Source organism: Melitaea cinxia, chromosome 22 (genome assembly GCF_905220565.1).
Source record: "Melitaea cinxia chromosome 22, ilMelCinx1.1, whole genome shotgun sequence".
Lineage (NCBI taxonomy): Eukaryota > Metazoa > Arthropoda > Insecta > Lepidoptera > Nymphalidae > Melitaea > Melitaea cinxia.
This window is the reverse complement of record NC_059415.1, coordinates 1,962,237-1,980,449: the sequence shown is the minus strand read 5'-3', so window position 1 is coordinate 1,980,449 and position 18,213 is coordinate 1,962,237. Positions and strand designations below refer to the sequence as shown.

At 35.7% G+C, this 18,213-nt stretch overlaps 1 protein-coding gene and 1 long non-coding RNA gene across 2 annotated transcripts in view; one reads left to right on the top strand and one right to left on the bottom strand.

The window, feature by feature from the left end:
* The window catches only part of LOC123664382 (protein madd-4), a 147,732-nt gene that overhangs the window by 125,304 nt on the left and 4,215 nt on the right, over positions 1-18,213 (bottom strand). The window contains exon 3 of the mRNA XM_045598927.1: positions 12,845-12,988. Within this exon, the coding sequence (XP_045454883.1) occupies positions 12,845-12,988 (144 nt within the window). The remainder of the gene's footprint in view (positions 1-12,844; positions 12,989-18,213) is intronic.
* Positions 2,091-2,513, top strand: LOC123664542. The gene is made up of 2 exons (XR_006744837.1): positions 2,091-2,308; positions 2,426-2,513. It is a non-coding gene; the product is annotated as an uncharacterized LOC123664542 (long non-coding RNA).

The following is an 18,213-nucleotide window of genomic DNA, read 5'->3' as shown; positions in this document are numbered from 1 at the left end:
CCGTCAAGAACGTTCATTCAAGTGGAGTTCGCTCGACAAACTAATAAAAGTCGACTGGGCTATATATAATGGGCTACAGGACCGAGTCTACACAGAGTGGGCTCTGACTTGAATGACAATAGGAATTGTTATTTGACGTTACTTTATTGACTGCTGACGCTTTTAAATCTGATTGGAGCATGCTTTGTTTCTACAACGAGATTTTCTTGAATTTCGTTAGATTTTTTTTTTTGTAATAAACTTTCAAGGGTGAATATTAAATAACGCTTTGGAAGGGATCGATGCCGCTTCGATTGAAGACGTTTTATTATTAAGTTAGTTATTTTTGATTTAGCGTGAGGACTTATCATTACATAATATAAAATATAGTATGCTTAGATCTTTCAAACTACGCAACGGATTTTGATGCGGTTATCTTCAGTAAATAGAGTGATTCCAGAGAAAAGTTTATATGTATAATACATGTATAACATAGAGGAACACTGATATTTTTGCAACCGTGCGAAGCCGAGTCGGATCGCTAGTTTCTTATATTTCATGATTACGTGTTTCAGACAAAAATTTATAATGTACTGAAATTATTGATCTTGATACATGTATATTCGGACATGTAAGAATACATTCAAAAATCTACACACACACACACACGCATATACATACATACACGCGACGATGAAACGACAAAAGTATCTACGCACCCATGTCTAAATAATTATACACACACACACACACAAATACATACAAGTAGGTACGTAAATATATGCCACAGGCTATTCATTCAAAAAAAGCTGTTTAACTGGACGGCTAGATCTTTTGAAAAATGCTACTGGACCATACGTAAATGTCGATTAGTCGAGTGCCTGAACACAGCCTCCAACCAGACAACACACAAATTGAGTATTTAACTGGTTGAATATGTGAATGTCGAACTTAAACATAAAATTTTAAATAAATGTATATTTAAATATAAAGTTGATACGAATAAAGATTTGTTGGAACATGGAGTACAAAATTTTATTAATATTAAAATTATTAAAATTCTTGTAAGAAAAATCAAAAGTAAATAATATTTTGGGTATCAGTTGTTATACCTCCGTAATTTAACTTTCAAATTTTCCACAACAATAAAAAAATTATGATAGATTAATATGTAATTTTGTGGACACTTTTCCGAAAATGAATTTTGATTATAAACATATACAAACATCAACATTTCTTATTGAATAGCCCGTTGGCGCAGTTTGTAGTGACACTGCTTTCTGTTCCGGGGATTGTGAGTTCGATTCCCACCCCGAGTATGGGTGTAATATATATATATATATATATATATTTACATATATAATGTATTATTTATAAAAAAAAAATATGTGGCTATACCAGCCGCCTGTTACCAACACAAGCATTAAGTTGCTTCTACGACCAGACGACCAGGTCGAACAGACGACCATGTGTGTTGTGTAGATATATATTCTATGATATTTATTCTATTTTGTTTCATTTGTATAAAAGTCTTTTTAAAAAAAACATTAAAGCAAACGAAATATATTCCATATTTATTATAAAATATAAACATATTCATAAAGTATAACATAAACACGGAACCCTTTGTTTTATCCTAATCGGTTAACAGGCTGAAACAGAAGCCAATCGAGCGAAGCTGCAAGAGCCAGTAACATTCCACTAATGCTCCTCTTTAAGCAAAGGTCCCGTAAATGAGGGAGTTAGTCGTGCTTATCCCATCGTGAATTTAACTGCGGTCGAGAGTAAGTTTCCCAATTTATTTTACTGAAGTAAAACTTCTTAACGCATGCTTGACTTGGGGAGTGAGCTGGTGGATTCGTGGCCAGAGCGTTACGAAAAGTGTGATCGGACGAGGCGAACGGAAATTGAGAGGAATTTAAGTTAGTGAAGATAGAAAGAGAGAGAGTTATGTTTCGTATACTGTAGGGGTAACTTAAGAGGTTTTATTCCAGTCGTGTGGTTTATAACACACTTGTTTTTTTATATTTATATTAAAGACATAAATAAATCTACTAATATAAATAACAATCTATACGTATACAGGCGCAAACATTAACGAGATTCTGTTCTAGAGATGTGTGCGCCATACAGCTGCATAGTACGCAAGACCACAGCCTGCCGGAGATGGTGATCGCGTCGGCCTACATGCCGGAGGCTGATGCGCCACCGCCGCACGACATGGCACGGCTGATAACATACTGCGAAGAGGCCAGGCTGCAACTAATTATAGGCACTGACTCCAACGCACATCACACCCTATGGGGAATGAAAACAACAAACGAAAGAGGTAAGCTCTTAGTTGAATATCTGATGACGACAAACCTACAGATCATGAATGTGGGCTCTGAGCCCACTTTCGTGAACAGACGTAGCAGGACAATCATCGACCTAACTCTTGCCACAGAAGCGGCCTCCGAGACCATCTCCAACTGGCACGTATCCGATGAGGCATCGTGCTCAGATCACAGATGGATACGCTTCGATGTGCAGGTAAATACAGTTCCAACAACCCCTAGGCGTAACCCACGCAAAACTGACCGCGTGCACTACGCTGAGAGACTGGAGCAGCTGCTCAGTGAGCAGGCATGCCCAGACCGGCTTGTGGGAACAGAACATATAGAACAGCAGGTAGATACTTTGACTAGCAACATTATAGACTCCTACCAAACTGCATGTCCCTTATCATTGCCACCGGAGAACAAAGTAACCTGGTCCCCACCAGAACTGGAAAGACTCAGGAAAAAGGTGAGGCGACTTTTAAACAGAGCAATGAATACATGCGCCGATCTGGACTGGGACAGGTATAAGAAAGCCAAGTCCAGATACAAGAAACGACTAAGGTACAGAAGTACCGACTCGTGGCGCAAATTCTGCAGCAGCGTGGAAACCTGCGAACAGGCCAATAGGGTAAGGAAGGTCTTAGCAAACCAATCCTGCCAGCTGAAGGGCTCCCTAAGAAAGCCTGACAACACCTTCACGAGCACGCCGGAAGAAGCAGAGTGCATCCTGGTTGAGACACATTTCCCAGGGTGCCACATCATGCAGTCGGTGGACTGGCCCGAGGAGGACGTAGCCCCAACAGAGGAGCATTGGGAATATGCACTCAAGGTAGTAAGCCCATCAAAAGTCAGATGGGCTATCAACAGCTTTGACTCCTTCAAATCCCCAGGGTTGGACGGGGTCTTCCCGGCACTTCTAAAGTGGGGAAGTAACCGACTGATCCAGAGGCTTACCACTGTTTTGGCGGCCTGTTTAGCTCACAGCTACGTGCCGAGGCAGTGGAGGGAGGTAAAGGTAATCTTCATCCCCAAACCGGGAAAAAGTGACTACTCTGAACCCAAATCCCACAGACCTATAAGTCTTACATCTTTTCTACTGAAGACTCTGGAAAGGCTGTGCGAACGGGATCTGAGAGAAAACGCCCTAGCTACAGTACGCCTACATCCAAACCAACACGCGTACAGCCAAGGTAAATCAACAGAGTCAGCTCTACATGCAGTGGTCAGTAAAATAGAAGAGGCCATTGAAAACAAGGCTATGTGTCTTGGCACCTTCATCGACATAGAAGGAGCCTTTGACAAGACTAACTTCAACAGCATCTCGTCGGCCCTAGTTAAGCACGGGGTACACCCGATGATGATCGACTGGATAGGTAACATGCTCAGAAAAAGAGTCATCAAACTTACATCAACTGAGGCACAACATGCACTGGTAGCCAGAGGATGTCCACAAGGAGGGGTGCTTTCCCCACTACTGTGGAACCTAGTGGTAAACGATCTTATAATCAGACTGAACCAGCACAACTACTTCACGATCGGGTACGCTGATGATATCGCCATCCTAATCAGCGGCAGAGTCAGCAGTACCGTGTGCAGTGTCACACAGCAGGCGCTACGAATTGTGGAGAGATGGTGCATAGATAACGAACTCACCGTCAATCCTGGAAAGACGGAACAGGTAATGTTCACTAACAAACGGCAATTGGGGAGCTACAAACCCCCTAGACTGTTCGGTACGGAGCTACAGTTCAGCTCGGAGGTAAAGTATCTAGGAATTATTCTAGATAGCAAACTGAACTGGAGCAAGCATCTCAACAGCAAAATTGACAAGGCTACAATAGCCTTCTGGCAGTGCCGCAGAATGATAGGTAAGAAATGGGGTCTATCCCCAAAAGTCACTCTGTGGCTGTACCAGTCCGTCATCAGGCCAATTATCAGCTACGGTGCTGTGGTTTGGTGGCCGAGAACCAGACTAATCACCGGAGAAGCAAAACTACAACGACTTCAAAGGCTAGCTTGCATGGCGACTACGGGCTGCATGAGGACTACTCCGACAGCCGCCCTGGAAACCCTACTGAACCTGCCGCCGCTGCACCTGTTTATCCAACAGGAGGCGGGAGCGGCTGCGGTAAGACTCAGGAAGCTAAACCTTTGGAGGAACGTAAAGGTAGCACATACAGGAATACTTGGCGAACTGGCAAACAGGGAACCGCTCGTCGAAGCGGTTACCGACAGGATACCCAAACAGTACGTATTCGACAAAAGATACAGAATACAATTACACGAAGACCCAGGTGAAGGCCTCAACCCTAGGGAGTTAAGAATCTTCACAGACGGGTCGAAAACATCAACAGGTACAGGTTCTGGGGTCTACTCAGAAGACCTGAATATCCACATCTCATCGCCATTAGGAATCCACAACACCGTCTTCCAGGCGGAATGTATGGGAATCATAATGGCAGCAACAGCGATCAAGTCTAGAGAGGTACAGGGTTTTCCAATCCGTATACTTTCCGACAGCAGATCGGTCCTGCAAGCCCTACAGAGCGACATTATGACATCAGGGCTAATATACGAGTGCCATCGAGCTCTGACGAAGGTAAGTGAAACAAACACCATTACCCTTCAATGGATAAAGGGACACAGTGGATCGCGAGGCAATGACGCGGCCGACCGACTGGCGAGGAATGGATCGGAGATGAGGGTCCACGGACCCGAACCCATTCTGCCTCTGCCATTCGGATGGCTGCGCAGCCAGCTGCGACACAACACCAAGGTAATGCACCAAGAATATTGGACAAACCTAACTACCTGCAGGCAGACCAAGGAAGCTCTTCCGACGATCAACCCAGGATTGTCCCGCAAACTTCGCGGTTATGGAAGAGCCCAGCTCCGACTACTGGTCGGGGCGCTTACGGGACATGCCTTGCTTAACAAGCACTTACACAATCTAGGTGTTACAGACAGCCCCCTGTGCAGAGCGTGCCTGGAGGCAGAGGAAACGGCCTCACATATCCTGCTGGAATGCGGTGGTGTGGCGAACTACAGGGCACTACACCTTGGGACACCGAGGTTGCTCCAGGAAGTCGTCGGCAACGTGAAGGGTCTGCTAGGCTTCCTCAAGGAGCTTGGCTGGCACGAATAGTGCCCACCAGCCGATCACGCAAAAAAGGCGCATCAAGACGTCGAGTTGCGGAAAATAGCCCGTGTACAACAACAACAACAACAACAACAATCTATACGTTACATTTGGAAACACGCACAATAAAAGACAATCATGACTGTTCATAAGAAATATCTGTATGATTATAATGAAACAACTTTTTTTTCTTATTTCATCGCGGTTTATTTTTTTAGATGCCCGACGTTTCGGATACTTTACAGCAATTCTGTGTGATACAATTTTGCATTCAGCAAATGTTTGGTCATGAGCCTCTGTCCTGAGAATCTAACCTACGATCACAATAAAAAGACTTTATTCCGATAGAATAATTTCTATGCATATCTTTACCTACACGCCTGCTATTTACAGGTAGTTTCAGACAAAAATAGATAATCAATAATCAAACCTATTTATACAGAAACGCTGCAAGTAGGTCAAACCGAGAACATTTAATTAATATGCACATACAGTTACATTTATGTAAATATATTACATTTATGTGATTTTGGGAATCATGAGTAAATGTTATCAATATGGTAATGTTATAGCGATAACATTGCGATTCTCAATAAAACAAGTTTATAACTCCGCTTAGTTCTATTACAGCGGGCCTCTGTCACACCGCAGCGTAATTTATTTAATAAAACGGTTGAACAACTGAGCAGATATTTTTTCTAAATTAAATGATCTCTACTGTAATTTTTTTTTGGCGTACATTTAAGTGTTTTATAAAGTTTATTATCCGATCAAAAACGTCATCTTATGCAGTCTCTTTTTCGGCCCGTTAATGGCACAAATGGTTAAATGAGTACTTTGATTTGTAAAAAAAAATATATTTTTGTCTTTTCTCAATGATAGCCGACATTTAGCTATTATCATAATTTCAATAACCGCTCGCAAATACCATCTTTTCCGGTTCCATCCAAACCACAAGTTATCGACGGGCTTCCGTAAATAAATATTGGGTCGGGGAAAAGGTTTCTTCGTATTTTATGTAAAAATTCAAAGTAGGATATTACAAAAAAAAAAAAAAAATGTTAATTATAACCATTTTGTTCGATAACTTGCTGCTATCTTATAAGTAGTCACAGGACTCCGTATACTGTATAAATTTTGGAGTTTCTCATTAAAAAACCGCGACAACAAGTTTTAACAGTCCTCTTTTGATGTTAACTTTACACTACCTAAAGAATTCCGAAGAATGTGAAACAGATGGAAATCGGAGGGTGCAAGATCGGGGTTATGAAAAGTGACGGGAAACTTTATTTATTTTATTTATTAAAACTTTATTGTACACAAAAAAGAAAAGAGATACATTTTAGAACGATTAGATACAAAAACAAATAGTATTATATTTTAAATACTTTTTCTTTAAATGTCATATTTTAATAGTATCAATACCAGCTAGTTGTAAACAATACAACCCAAAAGATTTTATTGAAACTTTTTAACTAGAAAATATGAATTTTTCCCCGACCATATTTTTTTCATATTTTTTTAAGTAGCCTGCATTGTCACAAAATAATTTTGCAGTTTTTGGCAGTATTTGTCGGTTGTTTTATTAATTACGCCGTTTGTTTATCTCAGGTATAACAAATAGAATTAAAACAGAATTTTGAACATTATAGCTATAATAAACATTAGTGCTGTCGCGTGTTCGGGTACCGACACGGATGGATCGACGGAAAAATGTTTATATAAATCACATAGACGATTGTTGTAGTCTGATGTTTTGTACGTATGTGTTGTTTGTTTCAGGATCCCAAACACAGGATACTCATTCAACTGAGGGATGTATGTGTAAAGAGTGAAAGTATAGTTATTTATGCATATTTTTAAACTGTACTGTTTTGTACTGTGTGGCTACGGTACTAAAGAATATAGCTACCCCCTCTTCCCGTGGGTGTCGTAAGAGGCGACTAAGGGATAACACAGTTCCGCTACCACCTTGGAACTTAAAAAGCCGACCGGTGGCGGGATAACCATCCAACTGCTGGCTTTGAAATACACAGGCCGAAGACGGGCAGCAGCGCCTTCCGTGCGACAAAGCCAGCTCTGCGGTCACCAACCCGCCTGCCCAGCGTGGTGACTATGGGCAAAACACATGAGTTCGCGGCTGTAATAATTTTTAAACTAATAATTTTACTGTATTTATATTTTTTATATTTTTATTACGTAACAGTGTAACAGTCAGCCAGTCGAGTAGCGACGTTTCATTAATCATATTGTATAGAATACTCTGAAAGCTAAGTTTTCACCTCGTGTGTCGAATATTACTTTAAAACTGTTTATAACTATCGACTACAAAAGCCTTAAGTTATGATGTTCAGGCTTGTAGGAACAATAGAGGGAGCAATTAAACTTCGTTCAGCTTTTAAGTGAAGTGAATTGAATCGGATTTTAAGATTAATGATCAATTTTTATATTCATATCTTGTCGATATTATTTCGGAGTAAAATAAATTTATTTTCGAATTTCAACTTCTTATTTTATTGATTTATTTATAGATGATAAATTTTAATATATATTTATAAATGCAGTGCCTCATAAATAATTTTATTTTACTGCGCACTGTGGTTTAATAATGCAGAAAATAGGACAAAAATACAATTATCTATACAAATAAATAAAATTAGAATGTCTGTTTGTAATAGTAAAATAACCGCATTTTACTAAATGCATATGGATGTATACAATTTTTGTCTATCAGTGTGTCTGTCTGTCTGTTTGTTCCGGCTAATATCTGCAACGACTGGGCCGATTTTGATAGGACTTTCATTGGCAGATAGCTGATGTAGTAAGGAGTAACTAAGGCTACTTTTAGTTTAGAAATTTATTTATTTTATAATTCTGTGAACTGAATAATAACTTTTTTGTTAAATTCCACGCGGACGAAGTCGCGGCCACAACTGTAGTTATCATATCATTCATCATTCATATCATTATCATTAAACCGAATATAAAAATTATCATATCAAAAATTTCGATCTAGCGGGTACATCGTTCCATAGCTTAATTGGCTAGAGCGCCGACACGGTCAATCGGAGACGCGGGTTCGAACCCCGTTGGAGCGGTCAATTTTTGATATGATATTCAAAAATGTTTAATACTAATAAATTACTCACGCAAAAAAAAACATATATAAACACATATTTTAGACACGACATTTCCATTTAATCGCCTTTACAAACTATATATAATAAACAATTTCACATTAAAATAAATTAATACTTACGAAAGAAAAAAAAATATCACCCAAGACGCTGTAAGCCCCCTTCAAGATATAAGGACGATATAAGTACACTTTGTACATAATACGTCATCCTTAGACTTAAGCCACTTCTTCCAGCCTATTCCGGGCTGGATTAACTGGAATTACCTTGATCCAACGGTACGAGGCTTGACATTCTCAGTTATGTGAAAGAAATTTTTGAAACTTTTTTGTATAATTTTCCTGAATGCTATAGGTATAATAAAAATAAACTTAATCTAATATATAAAAATCTCGTGTCGCGGTGTTTGTAGTTAAACTCCGCCGAAACAGCTTGACCGATTCTCATGAAATTTTGTGTGCATATTGGATAGGTCTGAGAATCTGACAAAATCTATTTTTCATCCTTTTTAATGTTACATAAAAATTAAATTTTTATTAAATAAAAAATTATTTATTATTTATTTTATTATGATTTGGCGTTAAAAAATACATATAACCCTAAATATTCACCCTTTTTAAATAGCGTTTAGCGGCAGCCAGACAACGTTTGCCAAGTCAGCTAGTTTGATATAAAATTATTATTATATGATATTATTTTGTGCTATTTCATTTCTACTACTTTTTATGGATACTTATTTATAAGTCGACATCCACACACCATGAACTGATAAAATGTTAAAAAAAAACTGCTTGTTTTTCTCCACCTATAACATCATAAGAATGACTTTTCCTCTACGCTAAGAGACAGTCTTTAAATCTTCAAAAAAAGTGCTATTGAGACATGGAAGAAGTAAAAATCTTGAAAAGTCGCAGGAAGGTAGGCCGTGGCGATTTGTTCTGTCGACGATGATCACAATCTCGTGAAAAAGGTCGTAAGCGCCATGCAAACCGCGTCGCTTACGCTTTTTGAGCATTTAGCGTATTTTGAGCGAATTTTATCTCATTTTCTCATATACGTTTATGTGTCTTTTTTTATTGTGACGCATTTTCGTTTCATCGGGTTTCAAATAATAACAATTATAAAGAAGTTTCGCTACAAAAAAAACCAAAGATAAAAATATTCGTAAACTATCTATGTATTACGGAAAAAAATTATACAAATAATTACATGCTTACATACATCTTTGAATAAATCAAAAATAATTATATTTCAGTATATTTCCATAATATTTATACTATCATGGTATACATTTTGTTATCAAAACTTACAAAAAAAATCTTATTAAAATGTGGTCCATTTTTTTATCCCGTCTTCAATCTTCGTGATTAATTTTATAAATTAAAAACAAGAGGATGTTCCGTGTCGTTACTTTCAAAATTAATCTGATGGATGGCGGATATCTGGAGAAAAAACGTAGTGGGGAATTGGAATGGACGGTGCAGATTTAATTTGAAATAATATTCTGTTATTTGAATGTTATTTTTAACAGATCTTAGATTAATTATAATTTTGTTTATTCGTTGACGAAAAAACCGACTTCAATTACATCAAAAAGTAAAACAACATAAGTAGACGAAAAAAATTAACAACGATACTAGTCACCACTACGATTTTCAAAGGTTTCCCTCGATTTCTCTGGGATGCCATCACCAGATCCTGATTTCTTTATCATGGTTGGGTTATCCCTTGGGATATCATCTTTCCAACAAAAAAGAATTATCATGATTCAACTAGTAACATCCCAATGCGCCATTTATATGTTTGTTCTTGTACATTACGATCAATTTTTTGTTTTTGTTTTTTGGGTTATATGGTTTATATCTGTATTATTCTTAATTATTTTAATTTAATATTACTGTACTGTTCATTTTCTAATATCGCTAAAAATAAAAATAAACCAGACAAAATATATTTTTGAAAAGCGTAATTAAATTTCGTTCTTAGATCCAGATTAAGTATGGTCAAACATCCTAAATTAATCAAACTTGATAGACCAGATAGAAATTATTTTTATAGACTTTGGTTAAAAAGCCTAAGCACTCACTAAAGCCTCAGTCCTTCTCTCGAGTGTAATATAAATCCGTTACAAAAGTAGGCCGTGTAAATAAATCATTAGGAACATTGTCTCCATTACGGGAACAGTTCTCTGCGAGTGGGATTATATGGTATTATTGTGATCCAGCTCTGGACCGTAATAGACGGAGTAGAATTTTTTCAGATCTATTTGTTATGTCATAAAATCTGCTGAGATGGATGTGGACACGTAATATTTACAAGAAGATTCTTAATTAGTTATTAATTCTTAGTTTTTGCACCCTAATAAGGAATATAAATAATTATTAAAATTGACCGTATATACGGTCGAATCGAGTAACCTCTTCCTTTTTTGAAGTCGGTTAAAAATAAAGAAAATATAATTTAGATCCTGGCTCAAAGCAGACAAAGCGTTTCCGATAAAAATATTGGAAAAGAAACAGTACGCACGAGAAAAAATGTACGGCTTCATTAAAAAAAAAAGTAGAGCTACATTTTCACGATTTCCCACAAAAATTTACGATGCTACAAACTAATTTTCAGGTAACTGGGAAGTGTTGGTGTAAATCAAAGTTTTATAGGTTGAAACCACATTAATGTTCCTCTTGAAATGAAGTGGAAACGAAATGATAAATTAAGTATTTTACTGGCGGCAGCGCTCGCCCCGGAGTCGTCTAACTAACATCAAGCCTCACTTACTCCAAGCCCTTATTTTATAGCAAACCAAGAATGATTTTATTGCTATATTTTTTATTAAATTAATTAATATTTAAATAATTAAAATTAAATAAAACTTAAACGATAAATTTTGTAATTCAAAGAATCCAATCTTGTTTCTTTACTTTGTTAGTGTACGCGGTGTTACGAAATAAACATGAAAATTACTGTCACAACATGTAAACGGCCTTCTAGTGTACATAAATTTGAAGGATTCACTATTCCTGTAATGTTGTAGTGTGTTCCACCTCACTGTACAGTCCTGGAGAATACAGATTAACATAGCAATGTATATGAGCAAATTTAGTATACATTGTAATCATTATATAACCTGTACATAACTCCGTTTACAATCTATCTTTAGTAAACCGTGAAACTGTACTAACAAACTGGCAACATACTCAATTAATTTAAATATTTTCTCTCTCTCTCTCTCTGGCATCCTAAATCAACTCATCCTACCCAACTCAAGTACTAGGCTAGAGTAGACTTTTTTTACAAATATTTTGTTAATTAATCAGGTAGATTATGAGCTAATGATGCTTACAATTATAACGGGTAAATAAATTCATCACATCATCATCATCACAGCAGCCTTTCGCAGTCCTACTGGAAACAGGCCTCCACAAGTTAGCGCCAAAGATGGCGTGAACTCACGTGTTTTGCCCATAGTCACCACGCTGGAAGACGCTGCTGCCCGTCTTCGGCCTATGTATTTCAAAACCAGCAGTTGGATGGTTATCCCGCCATCGGTCGGCTTTTTAAGTTCCAAGGTAATATTGGAACTGTATTATCCCTTAGTCGCCTCTTACGACACCCACGGGAAGAGAGGGGGTGGCTACATTCTTTGATGCCGTAGTCACACAGAATAAGATAAATTAATAGGGTAAATTACTTAGAAATACATAATTTAATATTTAGAATTATTGGGTTTCCTAAGGCTAAGACAGCACAGATGATTTCGTCAATTAATGGTAGAATGGAGAAGACACGAAGGGCATTGGTCGGTGATTAGAGTCTTTATAAATTAATAATATTACTGAAAATCAGCGCTGCAACTAAAAAGTTGTGTCAACGTGCTGAGCGTGAGCAATTTTCGAGTATTCTAACACATGTGATCGTAGTAAAAAAGATATTTAAAATTAAAATTGTATTCGTAATATCATAATTCATTGTTTGTCTGTTAGTTTATTTTTTATGAAGTATGTTAGAGTGACAGAAATACGCACTTTGTTACTAATAATCTCCTTTTACCTGGGGTTGTTTGAAAGAGATTGCTTAAAGCAATGAGACCGCCTTTGCATGCTATCATTGTAACTACTTTTTGTTTAATTTTATTTCTGCACTGCTGTTTTATTTTTATTTTTTTTTACTACGTAAAAGCGTTTGATTATATTTATGCAAGAAGTAATAAATAAAAAATAAAAAAAATAAAATGTTTATTTATTTATTTTATTCTTTAAATTTTGTCTCACCTGCATATTGCATATCTTATACCGCACTGGCTCGCCGCGACAGCCGGTAGGCGATGAGCATGTTCGGAGCTGTCTGGACACGCCGCCGTCACACGTTCGCGAGCACAGTGACCACTCGCTCCATTGTGACCAACCACCTCTTTCCTGAATGGGGCAAAGATTTTTTTATAACTAAATGTTTTTATTTTGATTCTTGTTTCTTATATTAGTTGTGTCTCGTGGTTTTGACCACTTAAATTCAGATTTTGTGGTAGTATTGGTATAAATAAAATTAGTTGCTGGTAACCAAAAGATGCCAGTAAATATAATTATATTTAACTGAGGTAGTACATTTAAAAGCAGGAAATTTCCTGCTCAAAATATGGAACAGCCCGACTAGGCTAGTAACTCGACCTTACAGAAGATCACAGCTAAATAATACTGATTTCAAGCACTGTTGTGTTCCTCTTTGTGAGTAAGGTGACCAGAGCTGCTGGGGGGAATGGAGATAGGGTCGGCAACGTGCTTGCGATGTTTCTGCTTTTGAAGGCGTTTATAAGCTGCGGTAATCGCTTACCACCAGGTGAGCCGTAAGCTTGTGTGCCGACCTAGTAATAAACAAAAAAAAAAATCTAAAAATATTAGCTAGTATATTTATATCCTTTTGATTCTACGGGACATTTCAATTGATATATATATATTATATCTTGCTGTTTCAACAAAGATAAAAAATCTTCCCTTAAACGATATTGAAAGGATATTATAAATTTCGAACGTAATCAATTCAATGTTAACGCTAAGTTTAGCTAAAAGTAATATCTTCAGCTAATCTCCTTTGGGTTCCCGCCAAGCTTCAAGTACAAACTAATAGAGTCTGGCTATTCTCCTAGAATTCCTTGACAGGCTAGGCTTTATCTGAAGCACTAGATTATGCCTCTGTGTGGTGAAGCTTAGATTGTTATCTTGTTGCGCTGCCGATATTAAAAACGACAGATTCCGTCAGATAGAATTACAATAAAAATTGTTGTTAAGTTTTATACCTTATAGCTTTATAGTCTTTATTAAAAAAGAAAATTTACGAAAGGTTAGTACACTGCTAAAACATGTATTTAGGTTTATACCCCAGCCTTTATTAAACAAGAAAATTTACGAAAGGTTAGTATACTGCTAAAACACATATTTAGTTTTTTTTAAAGGTTCTAAAATGTGTCAAGTTTAATTAATTATTTGTATATTCTATATGAAACTAATAAACAGACTGACTACATACTGAACAGCGTCCAGCAGGTTTAACCACTACACTAATAATATTTTGATTAAACTTTGGTTTCATATTGTCAAAATAAGTTTTTTTTTTAAATTAATCTAGAAAATTTTTTTATATATAATTAAAAAAAAAATCAAAAATATTCAAATAAGCCCAGAAAAATAACTAGTCAACAATAACACGTTCAATTTTGCTTGGTCATGCGGAGTACCATCTCTACCTTCAGAAAATCCTCTTTTATGTAAACGTTATTGAATATGAATGTTATCTGTACCCAATTTCGAAAAAGGAATGTATTTCCTTATTTTTTTTTTGAAGGGTTCATCCGTGCCCTATCTCTCCAAATCATCTCCAGTGATTTCAAAGTGTCTATCATTATTTTCAAGTATTTTTTATGCATTAGCATTAAGGGGAATGAAGGAACATGAATTAGGTTGGTGTTTTAAGCATGTGCGGTACATGTACAAACAATGATTTTAATTTCAATTTGATTTAAATTACTTTTCGTCATAGTATATGTATTTTAATAGTTAAAAGTACAAAATATTATATTAATAGATGTATTTTTTTAATAGGATATGAATATGTTACCTACAATTCGATTAAAATATAAAAGTAGAATTATGGGGTAATTTGAGGAGGAAAGTTTGATAGTTCGCTTATTAATTAATAATTAATTTTAATTTTAACAATAAATCATTTAAGCGGATCATAGTAATGTGATAGTATTCAAAGATAACCGAAGATGAAAGAGAGGTGAATAGTATTTAAATTCTATGACATAGGGTCGGTTGGTTAGTCACGGTAGCAGTATTTTAAATATAGAATTAAAAAAAAAAAACATTTTCACATATAAGATCTCTTTCAGTGTTTCATAATTATTACGCTAAATGTCGCATTATACAATAAAATATATACATGAAGTACTTTATCAAACTAGATATCATGAACACAAAATAATCGAAAAAGTAAAGAAAATTATTCCTATAGTTAATTTAACAAGGTTCTTAACGCACGTATCAACGTTATAAGTATATAAACAATATCAATCTAAGTGTCTCTTTGTCATATTTGTATTTCTCAATCCCTACAATATGAGATTTTGATCACGCACCGTTTTTACATACCGCTGACCGGAATAATAATTATCTTCAAAGCTGTAACGGGCTATCGATTTACCATTTTAACCCTAAAATTACTGCAATAGGGGATATATTCCTGTGGTAGTAATTTTCATTTCCTTTTAGGTGGAATTAACATGACATGGAAACGAGAGTCATGTTTTTCTTTGATATTTTATTTGTTTTTGTAATAAAAAAATGTTCGAAGTTACTTTTGTTTGATGTTTTAATAAAAACACTGTCTCAAATGCTGTGATAATTATGGAAATACAAAATAAATTACTTTTGTTGTCAATTTTTTTTCGTTTAAACTATCTTTCTGAAAAAGTGAAAGTAGCAAAAGAAAAGGATTTGTTTTAGAGCACATACATAATAAAATACTTTTCACATATGATACTTTTCATTTAAAAATATTTCTTCTGCTGCTTCCTTATGATGATACAAACTGTGAACGGCTTCTAACAGTGATAAGATGGCATAGACGTTTTCGCCAATATAAATAACTAAAATGTTAAAAAGCAATAGAGATGGAGCAGAACATGTAATTACTCGGAAAATAGTATGAACTGGCGGTAAGAATACAGTCAAAAAATCAAAATCAAAATACATTTTATCCAATTAGACTTCTGATTTGTCATTTTACAAATTAAAATTATTTGTTCTAATTAATTTATCATATTTAAAAGTTAAGCTACCACCGATTCGGAATGTAGATTCTGCAGGGAAGAATGGAAAGAAAGTCCGCAGTTAACCTTTAAAATGATGTTTTACATAATGTAAGTAAACAAAATGGTAAAAGTAACACATATGGACGTTAATATAGAAACGCTTTGAATTTCTTTTAAAATATACAAAGAATTCTTGAATCAAACGTAATCCAATTATATCGTGCATTTTGTTCGCCTTTCTATGTTTGAAGAGTCATTTTATTCTGTCTGAAACGGGTGAAAATAATAACTTATTTAGTTTTGTAAGGGCGGGTTGTACGTGATTTTAACATGTTATCTTTCTAACAAATCATTTACGAAGTACTCTCGAAGTTCGAGTATGTTCTGGTATATTCCATCTTGAATATTCTTCGTTCTCTCACTAATGGTACACTTACCTTTCATACATAGTATTCATCTTATATATAAAATTCTCGTGTCACAATGTTAGTTAAAATACTCCTCCGAAACGGTTGGACCGATTTTCATGAAATTTTGTGTTCATATCGGGTAGGTCTGAGAATCGGTCAACATCTATTTTTCATACCCCTAAGCTATTGGGGAGAGGGGATTAAGGGGGTTAATAACATATATAGCAAAGCAATGTTTGCGGGGTCAGCTAGTATTATATAATTTTTTTTATGTCTAATAATCACTAAAAAAATAGTGCGATAATTATTAAAGCAGTAAAATCCGTTAAGTAAATATATAAAAAAAAAACTACTGGAAATTTGTAGCCATATTTTTTTCGTGAACGATTTATTTATTTAATGTTTTTTTTTTTTACAAATCTTGTTTTGACTGTGTCTAGATTAGAATTGCGGAAAACCGGAACATTGGCGCGAATTTAGGGAAGCCTATATCCAGCAGTTGACTGCGATAGGCTAAAATGTGATTTGACAATGACGAACACGCAAAAAAAAACAATTTTTTTCAGTCACTCGGAAGTTGTTAATATTAATGATTTATTTTTATATACATAAAATTTAGGGCTGGGGCATTGCTTTTGTTGATTGAACATCATACAATCGTAATATCATTAATTATATTTTATTCATCACATACAATAAAAACAATTTTCAAAAGATCAGAACCAAATATTAGTACCTATTTTATATTAAAAACCTAGACCTACATGTTACCGAGTTAACGAATACAGATTTACATCAAAATAAAATACATATAACACAATATGTTACTCATTAAAATATTTTTTCTGTGTAACGTAACAAGAAGACCGAATGCCTACTGGACCGGTATGGTATTGTTAATTTCAGTACACATTTCTTACGCCCGGGGAGGCTCGGAGTTTTTCATGCAAGAGATATTTTATTTATATTACAAGCATATCTCGTGGTGTATTTGCGTTTTGATTATTTTTTTATATTTCGTGTATTTAACAGATCTGAATACTTTGAATGTGTATTGAGTTTGGGAAGGAATGTTTCATATACTTCGTTGTAATGTAAGTGACAAAAGATTTATTATATACGGCCTTGTATATGTTGGTTATTGTGACGTTGGCTCGTAATCTCTGTTGTTCAAACCTTTACATTTTAAACTAACATCTTGTATATTTTTTTGACATGCCTATATTGAAATGAATTTTTAAGACAGTTTGTTAAAATTTAGTGTTAAATCATAAACAAGGTAAAGACACATCCTTTTCACCATAGACCTGTATATTCAATAATTAAATTAATTTCAGTAATTAAATATATTTAGCACTGTTAGTGGTGTGGAATGGAACGGGCTATTTTTGGGGTTTCTTTCAAAGATAGGATTAGAAATGAGACTATCCGCGAGAGAACGAAAGTAACCGACATAGCACACAGAATTAGCAAGTTGAAGTGGCAGTGGGCTGATCATCTGTGTCGCAGAACCGATGGTAGTTGGAGTAGACGGGTCGTGGAATGGAGACCGCGTCTTGGCAAACGCAATGTGGGACGTCCTCCGGCCCGTTGGACTGACGATCTACGTAAGATTGCCGGTGTAGGCTGGATGAGGATTGCGGAAAACCGGGATGTCTGGTGCGAACTTGGGGGAGGCCTATGTCCAGCAGTGGACTGCCATAGGCTGAAGTGACGATGTGAGCACTGTTGGTTAAATATAAATAAATACTGCTAATTAATTAATTATAGCTCAATAATAACTGAACATTTATTGTTTTTTGCTAATATTTATATAGCCCTAAAATCCCTATTATATGTATACTCGTATACTCACAAATTCGACTACATTACAATATAGTCATTTTAATTTCAATTCAGCCTTATATCGACGACGATTCAGCCT